At 42.7% G+C, this 23,758-nt stretch overlaps 1 protein-coding gene across 3 annotated transcripts in view; it reads right to left on the bottom strand.

The window, feature by feature from the left end:
- Positions 1-4,711: 4,711 nt before the first annotated feature.
- The window catches only part of SHANK1 (SH3 and multiple ankyrin repeat domains 1), a 1,403,433-nt gene continuing 1,384,386 nt past the window's right edge, over positions 4,712-23,758 (bottom strand). For all 3 annotated transcript variants that reach the window (XM_078655298.1, XM_078655300.1, XM_078655299.1), the window contains one exon: positions 4,712-14,943. In XM_078655298.1, the coding sequence (XP_078511424.1) occupies positions 14,373-14,943 (571 nt within the window). In that variant the 3' untranslated portion in view covers positions 4,712-14,372. The remainder of the gene's footprint in view (positions 14,944-23,758) is intronic.

Genomic DNA, 23,758 nt, shown 5'->3' with positions numbered 1-23,758 from the left:
AGGTAGAAAGGGTAGAAGATGCATGTGCGAACACACAAGCTGCATTCAATGCACGGATGCCAGCACTGGCAGAGGCAAAAAGCTGGCTTTTTTGCAATTTTCACCCCGAGTGGGCTGGGTATGCTCAGACGTGAGTCCCAGGCTCTCCACACCACTGGAGTCAAGCTATCCAGGCTGAATGAAGGCTGATAGCCAGAAACCAGTCCTTGGATGCTTGATTCCGGTCTGGGAAAGACATGGCTTGGTAGTTCGGACTGGACTCTTCCCATGAGGCACAGGGTCAGAGCTGATTTGCATATAGCCAGTGTCTAACCCAGGGTGGTGTGGAGTGCAAAAAAACGATGGATTTAGGCCCAGATCCTTGTACTGGGGTGAATGTATGACATTGTTCTACATTCTGTCCATCAATTGTGTTTTTTGCAATTTTCACCCCGAGTGGGCTGGGTATGCTCAGACGTGAGTCCCAGGCTCTCCACACCACTGGAGTCAAGCTATCCAGGCTGAATGAAGGCTGATAGCCAGAAACCGGTCCTTGGATGCTTGATTCCGCTCTGGGAAAGACATGGCTTGGTAGTTCGGACTGGACTGTTCCCATGAGGCACAGGGTTAGAGCTGATTTGCATATAGAAAGTGTCTAACCCAGGGTGGTGTGGAGTGCAAAAAAACGATGGATTTAGGCCCAGATCCTTGTACTGGGGTGAATGTATGACATTGTTCTACATTCTGTCCATCAACTGTGTTTTTTGCAATTTTCACCCCGAGTGGGCTGGGTATGCTCAGACGTGAGTCCCAGGCTCTCCACACCACTGGAGTCAAGCTATCCAGGCTGAATGAAGGCTGATAGCCAGAAACCGGTCCTTGGATGCTTGATTCCGGTCTGGGAAAGACATGGCTTGGTAGTTCGGACTGGACTGTTCCCATGAGGCACAGGGTCAGAGCTGATTTGCATATAGCCAGTGTCTAACCCAGGGTGGTGTGGAGTGCAAAAAACGATGGATTTAGGCCCAGATCCTTGTACTGGGGTGAATGTATGACATTGTTCTACATTCTGTCCATCAACTGTGTTTTTTGCAAAAAGCTGGCGACCACATGCGTCTAACCACCTAGATTCGCTGGTGGGAGGCAACAGAGGGAGGGCGGAGGAAGACTGTAAGTCAAAGACCGCTTGAACAACTAGGCCCTGAGCCTTAGGGTGAAGGGACTGACAGAGCGGATCATTTGGGACAGGATGGTGTCTACGAGTTATGGCCCGATCGAGGAAGGCCCAAGTGCCCAGCATGATGTCACACAAAGATGCCCCAAGGGGCTCCACTTCAACCGCCAAGATCCAACAAGGGATCAGAAGGCAGAGAAACCACAGGGGGCTGAAAACGAAGGATAGCTGCCGTCCTGTGAATAGCCCGTACGTAGGCAGCACTAGCCTCAGTTGCCATCCGGGGAGGCGACAATAAACCAACAGTAGGAGATGGCTGAAGACTAACCTGTCCAGTAGACAGCAAAAGTGGAGGAACCGGAGGCTGATCCGGATTCCAAGCCACACAAGGTACCTGCACCATGGGCCGAAACGGCCTCAGATCAGGGGAGTCCAGAGGAGCGTCAGCATGTGGCATAAGAGGAGACTTAGGCGTCGTCACCAGCTTGAGAGTCGCATCGACATCCGAGGAGTCAGGAGGGACATCAATCTCCTGAAATGGAGGAGATGTGGACGTCGGCACCTGCGTCGACCGACGGTCAGCCGGAGTCGTCCGGAAGTCGGCGAACTCCAAGGGAGACTCAGGCTGGGGACCGTCTGACGTCGACCTCACTGCAACATGTGGGGAACAGGACATCGAGCCCCGCGCCGCCGCCGACGTTGGCGCAAGAAGCCGCTTAGAGCTATGCGAAGACTGACAGTGTGGGCTAGACGGGCGACTGGGAGAACCCACTGGGCCATGTCCCATCAGCATCCTATCAGCTCCGGAACCGGAGTCGATGCACCCAGCCGGTGCCGAGGACGAATCCGCCTGCGAGGACCCAACATAAGCGCCTTCCACCTCTATGGGATCCAATGGCGCACCAGAGAGAAGGGGTGACCCAAATTAATAGTGGAGTGCTTTAGAAAAAGCCTCCATTTGAGCGTGTGTCGCTCCGGCACCCAGAAAGGGGGGGCACGGAGGAGACGACCGCCGGACACCTGTTACCTGCAGGGACAGAGAGAGCAGGTGCCAGCATCACGGGTATGGGAAGAAGACCTCCTGGACTTACGCTTCTGTTTACCTGGCTCCGAACGACGTCTGCTGGAAGGACCTCGGGATTGGCCTCGATCCCGAGAGGGAGAGCGGCGTAGCGAAGAGGCAGGGCCAGACAGCCGTGCGGCCAGCAATGTCATACGACACTCCTATAAAGACTTAGGTTTCATCCGTTGACAATCATCGCACTCTTTGGAGTCGTGGTGCATCCCGAGTCACCACATACAATACGTGTGCGGGCCCGTTACCGACAGCTGATGTGCACAGGTCTCACACCCTTTATAGCCCAAAGGCACTGCACACTGTTGCGGGACGCCGAAGGCGTCGAGAAGACCCGAAAAATGGGTTAAGGAACCGTTGGCTTTCCAGGATCCGCGTTGGGATGCGGAAAAGGAGAAAACTGACTTTAGCACGCCGGGGGTGGGGGTGGTGGGGGGCATATATGGCTCCGCTGACGTCACGTTCATGGACGACGTCAGGGCGGAGCCATGTGGCACCGCCCCCGGCGCACAGAGGTGCTGCTGCGGACAGTTTTCCTGATCCAGTCTGACGCCTGAGTATATTCTAAGTTAAGGAATCTGCAGCTAGTCGTCTCTATCAGATCAAGTCTACTATACATATAAGCAGGCCCACTCTACTCAACTGGTAGGGGTGGAGGGGGGCAGAAGGGAGCACAGTATAAGGAAACAGTGAAACAGTGAGCTAGGCATACTCTGCCCACCTTAGTTATGGACACTGTTAACCAGACATTAAACTTAGCAACAGATAGTTTTCCAGTGAACTCAATTGTTGTAGCAGCTCTAGTCTAGAACTGGGGATTCTGCCTACCTCAGCCGTAAATGCCAAGAACTTAGAGGTAATTTTGGATACTAAGCTCCCTTTCAGATATCATATTAATGCAATTTCCTACTCCATCTTTCTCATTTTAAAAAATGTAAAATAAATCATTTATTCCGGAGGCCCTTCAGAAAACGATGGTCTCTACCCTCATTCTGTCCAGGCTGGAATAATGCAACACCCTTTTTGTCGGTCTTCAGAAGGGGCTGCTGGCAAGACTTCAGGTTCTTCAAAACATGGCTGCCAGACTATTGTTAAGAATTCCCAGGTAGCAGTTGCTAACCTTCACTGGCTTCCTATGCAAGCTAGGATCAATTTCAAAGCCCTCTGTTTTGACTTTAGGGCCCTACACGGGGCTAGGCCCGAGTATTTCAAACACAGGTTCTCTTGGTACACTCCTCAGAGACAGCCCCGATCCTCCTCTGTCAGCTTAGTTGAAGTCCCAAAGTACCGGCTCATGAGCTGGGGTGGGTGGAGTTTTGTCTCCACCGCATCCAAATTATGGAACTCCCTGCCTCCTCACCTAAACGTGGCTTCTGATCTGCTAGCTTTTAGGAAAGCACTCAAAACCTGGCTCTGTATTCAGTAAAACAGGTTAGTTCTGATCCTAATGCCTTTTTGTGGTTATCATTTTCTGCTTTGCAGGGTTTTTACTCACTCAGCGAGTGCAGCGCCTAGATGCCTCCGGGCATTAGTTGTGCTCTACAAATACAATATCATATCATTTTCAACCTAACCTTTTAGTTGGAAACCGATTACTTAAGTGTTGTTTTCCTTCTCAAATCACAACTCGCTAAGGATGTTTAAACAAAGATAACATCGGAATAGAATCTTTAGGTATAACTCTGGACTAAACACTGTTCCCACCTGAGCAAAAAGCTCAAGAATATGAGTGTTCTTCTACTTCTTATTTGAGATTACACTCCTGACTACTATATAATGCCTAGTTATAAAGGGGAACTAACTAAGTCATGTCAGAATCGTGAGCTACTTTAAGACAAGCTCTTCAAACACGAATTCTCACTGGTAAAGTCAATGTACCCTCAGTAACCAATCATATTAAATCCATTTAGCAGTAGCATTTAGTAAAGTACAAGCATACTCATTCTGGAACATCGTGTCTTCTAGGTCATTTTCCTAAACACACAATGCAAACTGGCTATAGATATCCAAAGTCTAAAGTATATGAACTACTGGTTTCCCATTCTTTGGTCATCGCTTTATGATATTTTAGTGGCATTTGTAAGCAAGCACACATCTATCATTTGACTGATGCCGGCAGGGTCCATGATGGATCTATCGCTTTGGCGAGCACAGCAAGTTAAAAGGCAAGAGAAGACATTTGACCTAATCGTCTCCCTTCACATCTGCAAAAAAAAAGTATTCAAATGTCCTTCTCCCATTACATGTACATGATCTACCGGTTTAACAAACCTTCTCCATGTACAGCGCTCAGTTGTTTTCTAGTTTACACTGTATAAATGTAAACACATTCATAAGGCATCCCTCACAGCAAAATCGAATTGGCAACACATGTGAAGTACGGTTTTCATGCTAAAACAAAATAATTAAAATTTCCACACAAACACAAAGACACTTTTTTCTTTATATATATATATCTATATATATATTTATATATTGAGAAAGATAATGCAATAATTTTCACATGTAAGATTTTGGCACTTTTCACTAAGTGCTGAGATTTTGGCAAACAGTACTTCCTGTTTAATTGAGATGTGAATAACGAGTGAATCACTTGAGCCCTCAGCATGGCTTGAAATTACCAACTATATACATTCTCAGTACTGAGCTTGGATGCAACACAACTGTGGCCTCTACCCATCAGAAAGAGTAGAATAGCCCAAAGAGATCTCGAGCTCTCAACTGACTATTCAGCCAGGAAATGACCTACAAATAGGCTCCACAACATTGCACTCCAATTTTCTGTGTCCCAATGTAGCCCTATTTACCAAGAGTTAGATCACATGGGTTATACTGCAATTAAAGATGGGGTGAGAGGTTCAATAAAAATTGCTCTCCAGCAGTACAGGCGATGGATCTCGATAGTCACACCTCTGCTACCCAGGATCCAGAGGGAGAATGCATGCCAAAAAGACACTATGACCCTGTGTCATCCTATCAAGCATACACGTGCCCCTAGGTACATGTGGTATGGGATATCCCCTTCCCACTGATTAACAGAGTGCACAGTCCACAAGTACACAGTATATGCTCTTGAGAGGATAGGGAAAATGGGCGGTAAGAACTGTTACTTATCTACATAGTTGCAGTGCCCTTCACAAACAGAGTCAGAGTGTCTATGGCTAAGTATGCCCCCAAATATGGCATTTCTTGTAGAGACATACAAGCAACAGCAGCTGTTACATACATAACATTCAAACCAGGACACATTTTTTTTTAACAGTGATGAGTCGGCATGGAACTAGCAGACTTTTCAGATATGTTTCCTACGTGCCACTCCCCAGAAAAAGCTCACATTTTTCCAAATCATGGATGAACGTTCCCTCAGAAACTCCACTGTATCTTCAACTCCACTAACTGTTTCTATCATTCTCAGAATCAATATGGATTTATAAGAGGATAGACAATTTTAGATTGGAACCAACTTGCCTCTAATACCTCTTGTTTACATAGGTGATAAACCCAAAAGGGTATAGTTTAATTCCTCCTGCTCTGCATTAAACCATAGACTTCAGATTCCATTCTCTTGTTGACACAGCAACGCCCTTCCTAAATGGCTTGGCTTTGGCACAATCAGAGATAAGCCAGTGACCTTTAAGAAAAAACAGTGTCACCTCCTTAGGATACAGATCAGCAGTCAATTTGTAACTCAGTAGACATACTCCCTGTCATGAGCTGTTCTAGGGTGCTTTTACCAGGGAGTGGTGAGGTGGAGACACATCCTCAAAAGTCTGCACAATTCAGTCTACCCAGTTACAGCGCTTTATATAAAGTATAGAATAAGAACCAGTTCTCTATGTGATCCCTACCAGCATACGTCTACCAACCCCCACCCTTCTCCAGTCTTTGCATCTTTTAGAGTAAAAATATGAGCGCTGTTTTTCCGGGGAAAAAAAGATAGTTGATAAAGTGACATTTGAAAGTTGTGAGATTTAGAGCGCACAAATACAGAAATGCTTTCCACAACTGATTCCCACCCCTTGCACCAGCTTTCAAACGAATTCCTCCCATTTCTTCCCAACCCTACAACGGTCCCATTCCCTTACCCCAGTTAGCAATTTTTTCAAACCAGGGGGAAAATATCAGTGCAAAAGTTAAAACGGAATCATGGCTAAACCTTGACTCGCCATCTGCAAATGGTACCAGTAGCTGTGATGCTGGATAGTCCGTTCATTCTATATTCGCAAAAGTAAAGAGGTGGAGGGGGAGCAAGAACACTCCCCAACAGAACAGGATCCACAAGTAAACATTTCCCTAAAACAAAAACTACCTTGCATCCAGGCCTGACACCCACATTCTTACGGTTCTCATCTCCTCTCTTATCACTCTCAGTAGCTGGACACTCACAGGTAAGCTTCTTTCTGACAATTTATGTAACAGAAGAACCAAGATGAGAGCTGGAGGATAGTATGACCTGAACATGGGAGGGAAAGTGCTTCTGTAACCAATGATTGTACCAGAATGAACTGATCATGAACTGGGTTTTAAGTTTTGAAACCTGCTTAGTCTTATTTGTCCTTTTGCAGGGACCAGCCAGAGGCAGTATGTAACAGCACTGCTTTGCCATGCCCGAACGAATGTCTCCTCAAGGAAGTGCCAGTAAAGAAGGGGCCTAATCAACAACCTTGGAAGGGCAGCATTTCAACTCAAGATTTTCCACAACACGTGTACATACCACTGGGTTAAATATCACTATGTTCTTACGTCGGGTTTGGACTCACAATATCCACAAATTGTGTTGTGAGTGATGTGATGTTGATTGTAGCAGAAACAATAACCACAAGAAGGACTGGTTGTCAAGCAGTTAACATCTGAATAATAAAACAATATTCACAGCCAATCACCTTAAGGGTGGTGTAAGCCAACTCCTTGGGTGTGAAGGAAGACTGGCTTGTATGAAGGCAAGTGACTATCACCATACACTTTCTTATGGTTCCCCTAGGAGTTTTCCAAGACAGGTTCCAGTTCACAAAGATCATTTAGAGTAAAGCGCGTCTCCAAATTACCCAACTTAATCTCCCTCACGTACCCAGAGGGTTCACAGGGAGCAGCACACTGAACATTCCTCCCTACTGGTCAAGAGGTTTAGTTCACACATTCAGGAGATGCAGTTATGTATCTTTCACTAAGATGACATCGTTCCTCCTGGTCCAAAAATTCGGTGCATAGGACAACACTTGCTCCCCTCTGTCAGCAAGCAAGTAGCACACTCACCTGTGTCCCCTGCACTGGTAACTGGAGTGAGGGAGATGAGAACCTAAAAATGATCTTAAGATCAGGCCTCCTTTAAGAAACTAGTACTATGCTATCAGACATTTGGAAGACATTCCTCTGGGTTTTTGTATACATTTTTTTGTCAAACATAACCGCCCCTCCCACTCCCAGAAAGGGGAGGTGGGAACAAGTGAGCAGTGATGTGGTGAGCCCTTATATACACCGTGTGTCACAGGTGTGCGAATTGGTAGAGGGAGAGGGATTTAGGGGCAAGATAAAACAATAATGAAACATTACATGGCTCCTCTTGAACTCTACGGTTCTTATCCCTGACATCATGAGACCGAGAGTCAACAGGAGTTTGTTGCCTTTCCTGCCTTGCCCCTATCAGGAATGAATTCCCAGGTACAAAAAGAAGAGTACCAGAATGGGGGGGAGTGATCAGGGTGTTGGGGTGAATGTGAGCACAGAGCATGGCCAGACATCAGCGTGAAAGCCTCTACCTGCAGCCTGGTCTCACAGAGACAGTGTCCATAGGCTGGCTGCAGAAGCGCAACACAGGATACCCCTTCTCTTTACCCGCTGATGCTTTTCAGGTTTTTGAGAGGCCACTTTTCAAGTAGACTGCCATGCTGGGTTAATTTAACACCTAACCTACAGATAATTAGTATTTCTACAGTTCCATGATTGGGATTTATGAAACAGTGGCTAAAACATATTTCTCTGTAAATATGAAAATATTTTCAATCCATGTATGATTCAATAGCCCAACCGATCACCATGTGCAGGAAGAAACACATTGTGTGAAATACCCACACAGGTCTGTCCGCTGTTCACAATCATGTCCTCTGAGAAGAAAATGGCATTCACATGGGATAGGGAAACAGGTCCTTCTAAAAAAAAGATAGTTGAGTTGGGAGTGTGCGAAGCAAGGTCATCTTCAAAACATGTTGCGTTGTGTTTGGATGTAGAACAAAGTACTTGAAAACGCATGTTGCATCGAGGTGGGATGCGGAACAAAGTCCTTAAAGATGCATATTGCATTTAGTCAAGTGCATTTTGGCACCTGTGTTTTCCCAGGCACGTCTTCCGCGTTATGCTCCACTGAGTCTGTTGTTCACTCCCACAGTGCTCCCCTCTTGTACTCCTCTGGGGAGTGTCTGCACAGTTTCATTAATCTCCTGTCTTTGGCAGCTGATATCACAATGAGATGGGTGGGAGGAGATGGGGGTGGGAGGAGGATGACTGACATACACATGTAATGCCCTATGCCTCTAAAAGGCTTCTCCCCAAGGAACACTCAGTTCATGTGCAACCTAAAACTCTTGCTCGTTCAACAGTAACACTTCAGTCAGACAGATGAAACATGACAATAATATGTTATGGGTCAAAGAAAGAAAACTTGAACCTTCAAGGAGGCTCACTTATGACTGTGTATGTATATGCTATAGGAAAAGAATAGCCTAGAAGGATCAACCTTCCTTTCAATCATCTCTACAACCTTAATCTCGACCTCTACTTCACATATCTATAACTGTCTCTTTCTTCAGGCAAGGAATTCTCATGGCTCATCATCCAGCAGAGAGGGGTTGGGCCAAAGGATGCAGACTAGCCTATCACCAGGCGCTGACAGACCACCACTGCAATCTAACGATAACATGAATGTTTCTCAATCTGCAGGTATGCTCCTGGCCCAGTGTATAGAACTCTGAAGGTGGCTATACTACAATGTCAGCTAATAGTCTTGTGAATGATTCAGAAGAACCTCAGTCATGTGTCTGCTCAGGTTAATTAGCAGTAAATCATCATGGCTGTTAATGCTAAAAAGGGAGGTCTGTGGCTCTCCACTTGTCTTATAATATGCTTTAGAAGAGCAGGTATTCTCAGTAAAGCAACTAGTTTGGCCCTTTCTATGTGCTGATGCTATTAAGGAATGAGGCAGTACTCTCAGTGTCCTCAGCAATGGAATATACTGTTTGAATGAGATATCAGGGCTAGTCCCATTCTCTTTACAGTGATGCTATATGGGAATAACAAAGCTGCGTTGATGTCCTGTTATCTAATACTTCAGTGGAATGTGTTAACAAGGTTGGTCTCTTCCTCGATCTGCTTCACGGGGGATGAAGCATCGGAGAAGTTGTTCTCTTCAATGAGTAAAACCTCATGAAGACGAAATATGGTAGGATGGAAATATGGATGTAATGCTTCTTGGTAATTTAACATCTGCATATCCGAATTGCTTTATTTTAATATATTTGTTCATTGCACTCAATGAACATAAACATATGTACCGATTGAAGAAGCAAAACACGTGTTAGGGCAAAGACGACAAAAATAAAGAAGTCACCAGAAAAGATAGGCTTTTAGAGCTTTATAGAACTAGAACAAGTATGTGTTTCGAATGTAAAGAGAGAGTGAGTACATTCAACAGTGCTGGAACAAGCATAGACGTTCTCAAGTTCACCTATCAATTCTGTTTTGTTTAAGGTACTGTTGGAAGCTTGACACTGACAGATGCAAGAATCTGGACAGAGGATAAATTCACAGATTTTTTTCCTGAGTTACCATGGAGCCACGGTTACCATGGAGATTTTGATTTATAAATCAACATCAAAATGTTGAAGTCAATCCTAGATTTCATCTGATGCCAATGGATTTACTTTTAAGGAGGGAGACGGGATTTATTCTGCAGACTTAAAAACCAGGCATACTACAGAATTTTGAAAGTTCATCATAAGGAACATTAGTTACAGTCTAATCTCAAATGAATTAAAGTTCCAACAAATACTTTGTGAGGTACAAGAGGGGCAAAGCAAAGTATAGGGTGCAGCTGCTGCAGCTTAAACCAGCCACTCTTCAAAGCTTTGCCAATTTGGGCACTGAGACTCAAAAAGGATTCAAATATGAAACCTAGTTTTTTTTTACTATCTTCATCAATTTCACAAGGACATTGAAGGGAATGGAGGGCAACTTATCAGAAAGGTGAATATAGCTTATAACCTTAAGGACGCAGTTTTGATGAACTGGTTCTAAAGCAGTATGACTGATCCAATATGCAATTTCAGATAGTCTTTATCTTACTCAAAGATGTTTAATCGCCCTGCCATCTACAAGTAGACTTGCCCGGCATTAGCGTCAGAGTGACATTAATTGATAAACACTGGCCTAATGTAAATGCCAAAAAGTAAGGGAGAAAGGATCGAGCCATGGCAGACTTCACAAGTTAATACCTGTGATGAAATAAAGCCTCCCAACTTAACAAACCGACCTATGTAACAGGGAAATTAGGCAAACCAACAAAAGGTCTGCTTAGTGCCCAAGCAACATTTCTCAGAGATTCAAGAATTAACAACAGGGAGGCAGTATCAAAGGATGGCAAGTGCTTGATCACTAACGAAACCTCATAGGATGTACTAAGCTGATTGTCCCACACCTCCACAAGTGCGGTTGCTCTAGTGTGTCTGGGTCCAAATCAATTCTCCAGGATTAGTTTTAGTCAGAGTAATCTGGCAAACGGAAAATAATTGCCCAGGTTTTCTGTGTTGCAGTGAAGGCTGCTTGAGAAGTGATGTCATTATGGTGTTTTTGAGCATCTCTGGAAAAATGCGTAGTGGATGTTAATCAATTTCTGCTTTGTAGGTACAAAGATCTCAAACCACCAAGGCTGAAAGTGAATCTTCACCTCTGAATGCGATTTTGAAAGAGAGTGGCAATTTCAGGGAGACGGGTTACAAAATGCCCCAGAATCGAAATGGCAAATAAATCGGAACCTCAATTAGGTCTTCTTTCACCATTATAATCGACATTAAAACTGCAGGGGTCTGAAGAAGGGAAAATGAATATCCATTATGATTTTGGATACATAAGTCTTAGTTTAAATCTATCTCCACATTAGTTACAGCATCAGGCAGTAGGATATTCTGCATTATTTAGAAACATTCACAATGATTATTGGTTGCTGATAAAAATGTATTCTATCTGGAGCTGTTTAATAACAACGTTGCCTTGCTATAGAAGGAAATAGCATTTTCTAATTATTGTCAGGTAGACGTGCAGCTACAGCTCCAAAGGGAGTCTGCATGCCTACACTGAATTTTCAAGTGAAACTAGACGGCATTTACTTTTGTATACTAATGCTGACAGTACTGGTTTCCCACATCTGAAACCATCTATATTGTTTCCTTAGATTACCTCTGTACTGATACCATCCATGAGATGTCAGCATTAGCCCACACATGAAGGGGTCTATGATGGTTTAAAGAAAATGGCTGCACCTGCATTGCGTAATACTTTTGACACATGCTGCCTCCTGTAGCAGTGTGAAACTCTAATTTGGCTGAAAGGCTTTGGGGCACTTACTAGACTTTTGGAAAAGATGCTGTTATTTAGTTTCAACATTCTTTGCTTTGGGTAAACCCTCAAGAGAGTGGTCAACCAATATGCCAAACGCTATCAGCTGCCCAAATCGGTGTGCTCCAGTAGCTGCAAGTCTATCCCCTTTTTTCTTGTGTTTTACAACTAACACCATTATGTGAAGTTTGGAAACGGTCAATAATGTGCATTTTTGTTTGTACCTCTGAAAATCCATAATGTAAGCAATATGGCCTGAAGAACTGGCACCCGATCCAAACCCACCTCCACAAGAGACTGGCAACTTGTGATAAGGAGTATGACCACTTTGTAATGGTACCCATCTTTGTTGCGCCCAGAAAACGCCAGCTTATATATTTCAATCGTTTATAGTTTACCAGTGAATGAGCTTAAAATCGCTTGTGGGGTGAATGCTAGAAAAGGTAATGTGGCAGTGGAGATGAGTGTATGCCAGGTGGTGTGTGGCCATTAGTTCTGCTCTGTCCAGCCGTCATTCGTTTAGAGGAGCTACCACAGAAAAACATTGAGCTCACCTAACATATATGATTCCTTTGGCATCAATTTACTTATTGTTCTTCCAAAAGGGCTGTGCAAGCCTTACTTATGTATTTGGCACTATAAGTTGGAGAACATTTAAAACTCCTATCTCAATTTCTAATACCAGGGCAGATCTCCATGTGGTGGACATGTTAGTTAAACCAATCTATATGCTTTCTACACTAAAACCACTGTATTCTTGCTGACATCTATCATTCTGAGAAAGCTGGATTTGGCTATGGTCAATGCCAGCACAGTGAACACCGGTCACAGATATCCAGACTTTACATAGGCTAATCCTAGTTGTTTTTCTTGCAGTCTTCGAGTAATTCTCACATAACCTACGAAAAAATGTAAATGTCAAGAGGTCCTGTTTATAAAGCTTTTGCAAGGAAATCAGCACTCAGACACATTCTTTATAGTTGAATCTAATTTGTGTTGAGTCTTTCATGAGGAAAGATAAGCAAAGTATGCATTCATGTTTAAAAAATGCTTGCAAATTATTGGCACAACATAGTTTGCGTATTCACGAGCAAAAGCTATGCAAGTTATGCACCCGCATACATAATGTTTGTGAGTTACTGGCGCAACTTGGTTTCAAAGAATTTGCAAGTAAAAGGTAACCAAGGTACCCACTCACATACAAAATTCTTATGAAGTGATTGGCAACATTTAGCGCTCATGAGAGAAAAGTTCACAAGTCCATAAACACGGGAGAACTGTGAAACTCTGTGGGTTGGCCAATGATTAGGAGCACTGCAACACTACGTTAGCGTAATACAAATTTAGCACAACAATGTTCCTAATTTCACTGTAATGCTGAAGAAAAACTAGATTTTCCAAGCTTTAAATGTGGGAAACCAGAGCACTGACAGAGGTTGCACAGCTACATCCTCTACTCTTCAGAACTGCTCGTTCCTGTGCCTGGCAAGCTCCTGATAAATAAAGTATCATGGCTGATCTGTTCCCCTAGCAATATAGTAATCTGATTGACTGTCGTCTGTCTCTATTGCTTTGCTTCTGGCTGTAATAGGCACTACTTTGCTTGCTTTGAACAGCTTCTCATAAAAACATATTTATCAATTACCCAACATGACCTGTTTGTGGTAAGTGGATGTGTAGACATTATCCTTACTCCATAACTAGAAGTCAATGCATTTCACAAAATAAGCAAATTAGCCAGCTATCCTATGCATCAGAATTTCAGTACTTTAGTCAGATTAAAAATGTGCTTTGACTATATTATTTAACACAAAACTAAAGATCATCTTGCATTAGTCTGGTCAATCTGCAACAAGGAGGCAATATTAAACTGTTTGCCCAAGCCTGGAAGTTTTAGAGTTATTATAATGATACTAACTCAAATACAGTGCGATACTCTACCTGACCCAACCAAGATGCCTAGGGTGAATCTGTACGCTGAAGGGTGCAAACTATTTGTATTTCAAAAGATAAAACTATGTAAACATACATGTCTAGAATGAAAGTACCTATACTTTGATGGATGCCCTGGAAATACAGAGCCAGTAGGAAACTGTTTGCATGTTGATGCATCAGCTACAAAGAAGCCGACCTAACATGAGATTGCCTGTATACTGACTGGGTTAGCCTAAAGAAGCCAGGGGTGGCATTAGTTGCATTCCTTCTTATCTGAGGTCAATCTAGACTTGTGGGGGTGGGGAGTAATTAAAGAGTGAAGCCATGTTGTGCCAGTTCTAAAATGTACATGCCAGGGAAACTCCATCCCATTCTCTTCTCCCATACTGCAAACTGAATTTGAATTCCTTTGAACCCCTAGCCTATTCAGAAGCTGGTGTGTCGATCTTTATGTAAAACCTGTGCATTTCTATTAAAATATCGAGTTCTCTTTTTTTTAAATATGTTGTACATTTAAAAATGACTCCTCCTGTAAGATGTGTTAAAAATCAGCTGGGGAAAGGACTTTGGGTGAGTGGGGAATGAATTGTGAACAGACTTTCGCAATCACCTCTCTAAGAAGAATTTAAGAGCTCGGTCGATGTTCATTCGATGGCCAACTCTGGTGACTCCCAAGTCAATGTAGTCCTCCTTTGTGAGAGAAGGCAGGTGACTGCCATCTATTTCATTGTCCAGAAAGTGTTCCCGGTGCTCTCCCAAGTTTAGGTATTCCAGCCAATCAGCCACATCAAACTTTGTCCAGAAGTGCAGAGGCTTAGCAGCAAAAGATTTGTCCGATGGAGGAGGCATGAAGTGTGTAGGCGAGAGGGACCTACTCCCAGAAGAGAAGTTGGGGAAAGGATCACCTCCCGCTGTGGGAGACCCTCGGAGTTCGTAGATTCCAGTGTAGACTGGGGCAGTTGGCAAAATGGGCAAGGACGAAGGGCGAGGTGTGGGGTTGATCTTGTGCTCTGTGGACAGAATCGATGGACTGGGTGCTCGTCTCAGAGCAGGCCGGATGTCAAAATCAACACTTTTGGGGTGCTTTGGCACAGGCTGTGGAGACTTCGGCCAGTTGTGGTACAAGCTGCTCACTGGCTTGGTAGAGATCAAGGTAGAAGAAGAATCGTCAGCAAATCTACAAACAGAAACAAATGTAAGAAATAATCATGAGTCAACTAGTCTCTCCTTTCATTGAACGGGAACAAATGGCAGAGGAGAAACCACTGATATTCATTCATGCTTACACAGTACCCCCTGCTATTGGATAATTTATTATCTATACACAACTCCACTCATCATCATCAATCCGTCTTTATTCGATCATATTAAAAAGATCATAAAAGCACATACAAATAAGTCACATTTAAAACTAATTTCATAATTCTATTTTAAAAAAGATACATATAACTCATCACAATTTCTAAGATAAAGACGAAATACATGTAATATTAAAAAGGAGAAGTAAGCCTTTTCATGTACTAACTCTGGGTACTTAGATTATCATTTTTACATACTCAATGGCCTACATGCTGGCTCTTTCCTCTTCCTCATGCAAGCCCACAGAAATGACGCAACTGAGTAGCAAACCAGAGGGTTGGGAAGTGTTTTCAGAAAATATAATGCTACCCGGCACTGCTTAAAATTTTCTTTAAAATTGGCTTGAGGTAGACATTTCTTTCCCTCTCGTATAGGCTGCAGAATAGGAATATATGCAATTCTGAGGTGATAAATTGTCACAGGGGAACATACTTAAGTCAGCGTGGTTATATGTTTTTTCCGGATAGCCTTTCATTAAAGATATCAAGTTAGTACGAAACCTTAATAATATAAATCTATGTTGCATCCTGTTTACATTAGTTAAATATGAAAAATCTCCTCCGGTTAGAGGTGGGTTGAAGCTATATGCCTGGGGTGCATATTTCTCATTTTGCTGTAGCCTTCGTTTGTACTTGGTCATCGACATAAATATGTCACTCACTCTCTGTTTGGAAACCTTCTTACAGGGTAGGGGGTCTTTAAAGAGCTCATGAAGACCAATCTCCCTTAGCCGTGACTCTACGTAGTTGAGCCACCTAGACCTCTTCCATTTGTCCATAGCCAAACACCTCTTTAGTATTGACTGGTTCAATGGAACTGTATCTCGCCTCCAAATTGAATGCCAGAGGAGGAGTGGGGCTAACTGGATATAGTACGAAATATAAGGTATGCCCAGTTCCAAGTGTAAGATACCATTTGAGAAGGAGGAGAGTAAACCCACTACAGATTTAAAAAATACATTTTCAGTAGTTTGTAGTGGTGTCGTTGTCGTTGCAGTACCTTTTTCTTTCTTTGCAGCCCCTGCTATTAATACAAACGACTTGGATTGGTTCACTTTTAACTGAAGTGAATCCATAAAGGAGAAGTATGCATTAATCAACCTTTGTAACCCAATCCCTGTTCTGGAGATTAAAACTGCATCGTCTGCGTAAGCCAATAAAGGTAGCATTTGAAAGTCGAAGAGGGGGACATCCCTAGTAGCCACTGTCAATGCCTTTTCTGCTCCATTTGTGTATAGGGAAATTCTGAAAGGACGTGTACAGTCTCCATTTTTGGTGTACCGCACTGATGCCGTTGCATTTGCATATGATTGCCTGATAAAATGTAATATGGCAGGTTCAACCCCCATCATCTCCATTATGGACCATAGCTTATCATGGGCCATGCAATCAAATGCTGCGCGAAGAACCATGAAGGCCATGTATAATTTGCTCTCCTTCATTCTGGTATACTTTCTATTGTCAGTGCTAAGTTTAGACACTGATCTAGAGTCCCCCTTCCCTGCTGGAATCCGTACTGGGCCTGGATGAAGATCTTATTTTCTCTTCCCCAATCCTCTAAACGAGAAAGGAGGAGGCTTTGATGTTGTATCCAGCAGGGAAATAGGTCTGCAGGTTTTTGGGTCTGCCCAGCCTTTTTTTTTGTAGATAGGTACTATCACCCCTGTGGACCACGAAGGGGGGGAGCTCCCAGTACTATACTATTTAAAACATTTGTTAGTAATGGGATCCATAAATCTAGGTTATCCTGAAAGAAGGCTATTGGACTCCATCAGGTCCTGGTGCCTTTCCCGAACTACACGAGTCCAGCCCTACTTTAACTTCAGTAAGTGAGAATGATAGGGGAGCTTGGCTTAACTCCTGCATTGGTGCACAACAATTTGTTGTGCATGGGTGTGAAGAAAAGATATTTTTAAAATGTAGTACCCATGCCTCTTCCTCAATGTGTGTCTAAAGATGGATCATTGGGGGTCTTAAAATGAGGCCCATTTACCAACTTCCAGAACTCAAAACTGTTTCTAGATTTAGCTGCTTCATCCAGATTTTCCCATAGGTCTGCCCTAATTTCCTGTCCTCTTTTTTTTAATTTACACGCGGCCCGCAATGTTCTTATTTCTTCATAGTTCCTCGGCTTAGCTTTTAGAGCGTATAACAAAGCCTTCCTAGTTTTTGTGCAAACAGGGTCAAACCAGCTATCATCTTTGCCTTTATTTAGCACTTTTGTTTTAGTTAGGGCTGACTTTATATTTTCCCAAGATATTACAGAAGGCTGGTACAACTTCATCTGCTTGAGCGTCTGGGTCTAAACATTGATAGATATCTTCCTGGGTATTTTCTATGACTTTTGGGACAAACTTGATTTTGTCAATGTGTGCCCATTTGAGCTGTATCCCATTTTTTCTAGCCACAATGGGTGTATCCGCATTACTTCTCTGTTGTCTCTCAGGTACTAGTACATTCAATTCCATTGAAACTATGGCATGGTTACTAAAAGTTGTGAAGGTGGTATCTACCTTTGCAACCCTTGCGATAAGCGGGCCGTCAATAGTATGTAATCGACGTTGTACCAACCCCATTTCTTTGGAAGGTTTCCGGGAGAATATCTAAACTAGAATCCGGGTCCCGGATTTTTTCCATATTGAGAGAAGCTAGTAGCTTATTTATTACCATAGTCACTGTGGAGAAAATGTTGTATGGGATTACCCTGCATGTCACCTGCATGTCGTCGAGTCCACAAACATGGGCTGTATTATGATTACAGGGATGTATGTTAAAATCACCTAACCATATAATGTTTGTGTTCTGAGACTTGTTCCTATACGATATCAGATATGGCTTTGTCTAGTTCACCCACAATCATATGCATAGTTGGGCCAAATCGGTTGTTATAAAAAGTTACTAGGACCCATATCCCTTACTGCTGTAGTTCCAGTACCAAAATATGGAAATTTGGGTTCAGTTGTATTATTGTTTTTACATTTACCACTAGGTCGTTCCTAATTAAGGTGAAAATGCCACCCTTTGCCCTCCCAGAAGTAGATGGAATTGCTTCACTCTGAAAGGATCTAAAACCGTTAATGAAAATCGGGTCAAGGGCCCATGTTTCTTGAAAGCATACTATTTCCTGATCGTCCCATGACTTTATCCAATTTATATCAGTCAACTTGTGGGTGATGCCAGCCACATTCCATGAGGAAAATGATCCTACAATTGGTCCAAAATGTTTGTGGCATAAGGTCAAAGATGCAGGATGTCTTACCCACAGCCCTTCAGTTTTGTTCAAGTTGAATCTGAGTGAGTTTGAATGTTGCCACTCTGATACTGAAGCCATACATTGGTGAAATGGCTCAAGTGTGTTTTCAAGAAAAACAAAAGAAGGGCCAATACTGAGCCTATTATTCAACGTAGTTAATAACAGTCCCACTATGAATAAAACATACCGGTCCGTGATTTTACTAACGTCACTAGTTGTTTTATTTTTTTAAACACTAGTATGCATTCAATTTTTGATTTTTAGAACACTTTTTTTTGCATGTACAAATTTTTCAAAAAACAACACAATGGGTTTACATATATACAATATTTATATAAAGCACATCCTACCAAACACATTCATACATCTCACATTCCTATGTACACAAAAAACAATATAAACTCCTGTCAAAAAAGTATCTACAAGTTGCTACACGAATAGAATGAATTACATGAATTATGCAGCTATTTGAATTCAATGCAACGAGAATTAACTTCACTAATTCTCAAATTCAGAGTGGTATTAAATGGAATTTGACAAGAGAGTACTGTCCAACTTAAGGCAAGTCAGGTCGGTCGACGCGTTTCGAACTCCTACATTTTATGGAGTTCTCATCAGGACCAGAACGTTTTCTAAAAGGGAAAACCCAAACGACAAATTTAGGACATTCCCAAGGTGGCTCAATGGGAAAACAAGAAATAAACAAATACAAAAGTGAAAAACCGCCAAACCACGCTACATAGCCATACCTTTGCACTATGGTCACACCATTTAGACCAACATACTTCCACAAAAACGATCTTCAAACAAGTAGTGGCACTACACAGAAAAGACAATGAAACAAAACATGACTGTCTGCCAAAGTTGTGCCTCGGTAATAATTGTACAGCGAGGTAAAGGTACGAGCACTGACCTTTGGAAATGAAGGGCAGGGCACCTGTGATGGAACACGGAGAGAAAGTATTTAATAAACAGTGGCTTGGGTAAAGAAAAGGGGACGGGGGAGATTAGTAACGAGGGGCTTACCTGAGCGGGGCTGCTTCAGGTAAAGCCTGCGTCGCTGATTATTCAATAGGGCAGTAAGCCTGTAAAAACGAAGATGACAAGTCAATGACTGCGGGGCCCGGGGGTCGGATCCACTTGACAGGGGACGGGGAAGCGGTAAAGCTTACCGTTTTCAATCGGAACATTCGCGTTGAACGCCAGTCAGTTGAGACGTGCAGGAAACCTAGTCCTTCAGCTGTGTTTACTAAGGTATGAAGCGACCACGTGACCGGAACGAGCAAACACTCGTTTCTTGAGATTTTTTTCTTTCATGAAACTTTACAAACGCTGGCAAAGGAAGAAAGGTGCAGGGCACAGTATCATTGAGCACAAGAAAGTGAAAAAACACACAGACACAAGGTGGAGTTCAAGGCTGTACTTTAAATATTTCAGAGATTGCATTCAGGCCAGTGGAGGCAGTGTCATATTTCATTATAAGCAAGGCTTCTCTCTGACTCAATCTTGCCTCAATGTCTCCTCCTCGTAAGTCACTCTCAATTTTTGATATGACAGTCCATTTAAATTCATCTTCTTGATGTTGTTTCGTCAGCCAATGTAGGACGAGAGGTGCATTTTGCGTCTGATTCCTGAGACGCGATTTGTGCTGCGTAATGCGTTGTCTTGCTTCTTGGGTAGTTTTCCCAATATACAGTTTTGGGCACGGGCAAACAATTCCATAGATAATGTTTTTAGTTTGACAATTCGTGAAAGAGGCGTGCTTCCAATGAATACCATTAAATGTGAAGAGTGAGCCTTCAATGGTTTGTGCACAACAAGTGCAATTGCCACATTTATGATGGCCAGACACTGGTGGTAATCCTAACATACCTCTCAATGAAGGTTTAGGAGTAGTTGGTAACGCTGCCCTTACAATGTGGTTGGCCACGCTTTTATCCTTTCTGAATGCGAAAAGAGGGGGAGTGGAGAGGTCATTGTGAAGATCCTTCACTAAGTGCCAGTTTTGAATTACTAGTTTGCGTAACTGATGTGTCTGGGGTCCAAATGTGGTAACGCATACTGTCCTCCCTTGATCTTGCCGTGTTTTCTTTTTAAGCAGTGTTTCTCTAGGGACCCACCATGCCCTTTTCATAGAGTTTTTTAGAAGCTTTTTCGGGTAGCCCCTCTTGCTTAATCGTTCAGACAATTCATTGGCATGGCGAAAGAACTCCTCTTTGGTAGAACAATTACGCCTTATTCTTAAATATTGGCCGAATGGTAAGTTTTGTCTGAGGCTTCTCGGGTGTTGACTGGAAAAGTGAAGGGCTTTATTCCGATCTGTCGGTTTGCGAAAAAGTGTGGTGCCCAGTTTCCCATCTGATGCGAAGACTTGCACGTCCAGAAATATTATCTGATTGCTGGAGAAGTTAAAACTGAATTGGATGTCCACCATCCTATGATTTACCCAGATCATGAATTCTTGCAACTGCTCACTCGTACCTGACCAGATCATAAAAACATCATCGATGTATCTGAGATATTTTGAAATGTATTGGAGGTAAGGATTGGCATTGTAAATGAATTTGTCCTCATATAGTCCCATAAACAGAATGGCTAATTCTGGGGCAAATGGACAGCCCATCGCTACTCCTTTGACCTGATAATAAAAATTTTCATCAAATTGGAAATAATTTTTGGTCAAAGCAAATTTAGCCAATTGAACCAAAAATGAAGTGGGAACCCTAGCAGGTTGTTCTCTTTTGTTCAAAAAATGAATAATTGTTTCAATCGCTAGGTGAAAGATGCTTTGACCAAAAATTATTTCCAATTTGATGAAAATTTTTATTATCAGGTCAAAGGAGTAGCGATGGGCTGTCCATTTGCCCCAGAATTAGCCATTCTGTTTATGGGACTATATGAGGACAATTTTATGATCTGGTCAGGTACGAGTGAGCAGTTGCAAGAATTCATGATCTGGGTAAATCATAGGATGGTGGACATCCAATTCAGTTTTAACTTCTCCAGCAATCAGATAATATTTCTGGACGTGCAAGTCTTCGCATCAGATGGGAAACTGGGTACCACACTTTTTCGCAAACCGACAGATCGGAATAAAGCCCTTCACTTTTCCAGTCAACACCCGAGAAGCCTCAGACAAAACTTACCATTCGGCCAATATTTAAGAATAAGGCGTAATTGTTCTACCAAAGAGGAGTTCTTTCGCCATGCCAATGAATTGTCTGAACGATTAAGCAAGAGGGGCTACCCGAAAAAGCTTCTAAAAAACTCTATGAAAAGGGCATGGTGGGTCCCTAGAGAAACACTGCTTAAAAAGAAAACACGGCAAGATCAAGGGAGGACAGTATGCGTTACCACATTTGGACCCCAGACACATCAGTTACGCAAACTAGTAATTCAAAACTGGCACTTAGTGAAGGATCTTCACAATGACCTCTCCACTCCCCCTCTTTTCGCATTCAGAAAGGATAAAAGCGTGGCCAACCACATTGTAAGGGCAGCGTTACCAACTACTCCTAAACCTTCATTGAGAGGTATGTTAGGATTACCACCAGTGTCTGGCCATCATAAATGTGGCAATTGCACTTGTTGTGCACAAACCATTGAAGGCTCACTCTTCACATTTAATGGTATTCATTGGAAGCACGCCTCTTTCACGAATTGTCAAACTAAAAACATTATCTATGGAATTGTTTGCCCGTGCCCAAAACTGTATATTGGGAAAACTACCCAAGAAGCAAGACAACGCATTACGCAGCACAAATCGCGTCTCAGGAATCAGACGCAAAATGCACCTCTCGTCCTACATTGGCTGACGAAACAACATCAAGAAGATGAATTTAAATGGACTGTCATATCAAAAATTGAGAGTGACTTACGAGGAGGAGACATTGAGGCAAGATTGAGTCAGAGAGAAGCCTTGCTTATAATGAAATATGACACTGCCTCCACTGGCCTGAATGCAATCTCTGAAATATTTAAAGTACAGCCTTGAACTCCACCTTGTGTCTGTGTGTTTTTTCACTTTCTTGTGCTCAATGATACTGTGCCCTGCACCTTTCTTCCTTTGCCAGCGTTTGTAAAGTTTCATGAAAGAAAAAAATCTCAAGAAACGAGTGTTTGCTCGTTCCGGTCACGTGGTCGCTTCATACCTTAGTAAACACAGCTGAAGGACTAGGTTTCCTGCACGTCTCAACTGACTGGCGTTCAACGCGAATGTTCCGATTGAAAACGGTAAGCTTTACCGCTTCCCCGTCCCCTGTCAAGTGGATCCGACCCCCGGGCCCCGCAGTCATTGACTTGTCATCTTCGTTTTTACAGGCTTACTGCCCTATTGAATAATCAGCGACGCAGGCTTTACCTGAAGCAGCCCCGCTCAGGTAAGCCCCTCGTTACTAATCTCCCCCGTCCCCTTTTCTTTACCCAAGCCACTGTTTATTAAATACTTTCTCTCCGTGTTCCATCACAGGTGCCCTGCCCTTCATTTCCAAAGGTCAGTGCTCGTACCTTTACCTCGCTGTACAATTATTACCGAGGCACAACTTTGGCAGACAGTCATGTTTTGTTTCATTGTCTTTTCTGTGTAGTGCCACTACTTGTTTGAAGATCGTTTTTGTGGAAGTATGTTGGTCTAAATGGTGTGACCATAGTGCAAAGGTATGGCTATGTAGCGTGGTTTGGCGGTTTTTCACTTTTGTATTTGTTTATTTCTTGTTTTCCCATTGAGCCACCTTGGGAATGTCCTAAATTTGTCGTTTGGGTTTTCCCTTTTAGAAAACGTTCTGGTCCTGATGAGAACTCCATAAAATGTAGGAGTTCGAAACGCGTCGACCGACCTGACTTGCCTTAAGTTGGACAGTACTCTCTTGTCAAATTCCATTTAATACCACTCTGAATTTGAGAATTAGTGAAGTTAATTCTCGTTGCATTGAATTCAAATAGCTGCATAATTCATGTAATTCATTCTATTCGTGTAGCAACTTGTAGATACTTTTTTGACAGGAGTTTATATTGTTTTTTGTGTACATAGGAATGTGAGATGTATGAATGTGTTTGGTAGGATGTGCTTTATATAAATATTGTATATATGTAAACCCATTGTGTTGTTTTTTGAAAAATTTGTACATGCAAAAAAAAGTGTTCTAAAAATCAAAAATTGAATGCATACTAGTGTTTAAAAAAATGAAACAACTAGTGACGTTAGTAAAATCACGGACCGGTATGTTTTATTCATAGTGGGACTGTTATTAACTACGTTGAATAATAGGCTCAGTATTGGCCCTTCTTTTGTTTTTCTTGTAATTTTGGCTTAGCCTTACTGTTTATCAGCCAAAGCCCTGTTTTGTTTTTCTCTCAAGTGTGTTTTCAGCTGCTTGGTCCAG

Source organism: Lissotriton helveticus, chromosome 7, assembly GCF_964261635.1.
Source record: "Lissotriton helveticus chromosome 7, aLisHel1.1, whole genome shotgun sequence".
Classification (NCBI taxonomy): domain Eukaryota; kingdom Metazoa; phylum Chordata; class Amphibia; order Caudata; family Salamandridae; genus Lissotriton; species Lissotriton helveticus.
Note: the sequence above shows the minus strand (reverse complement) of the source record. Positions and strands in the feature narration are given on the sequence as shown.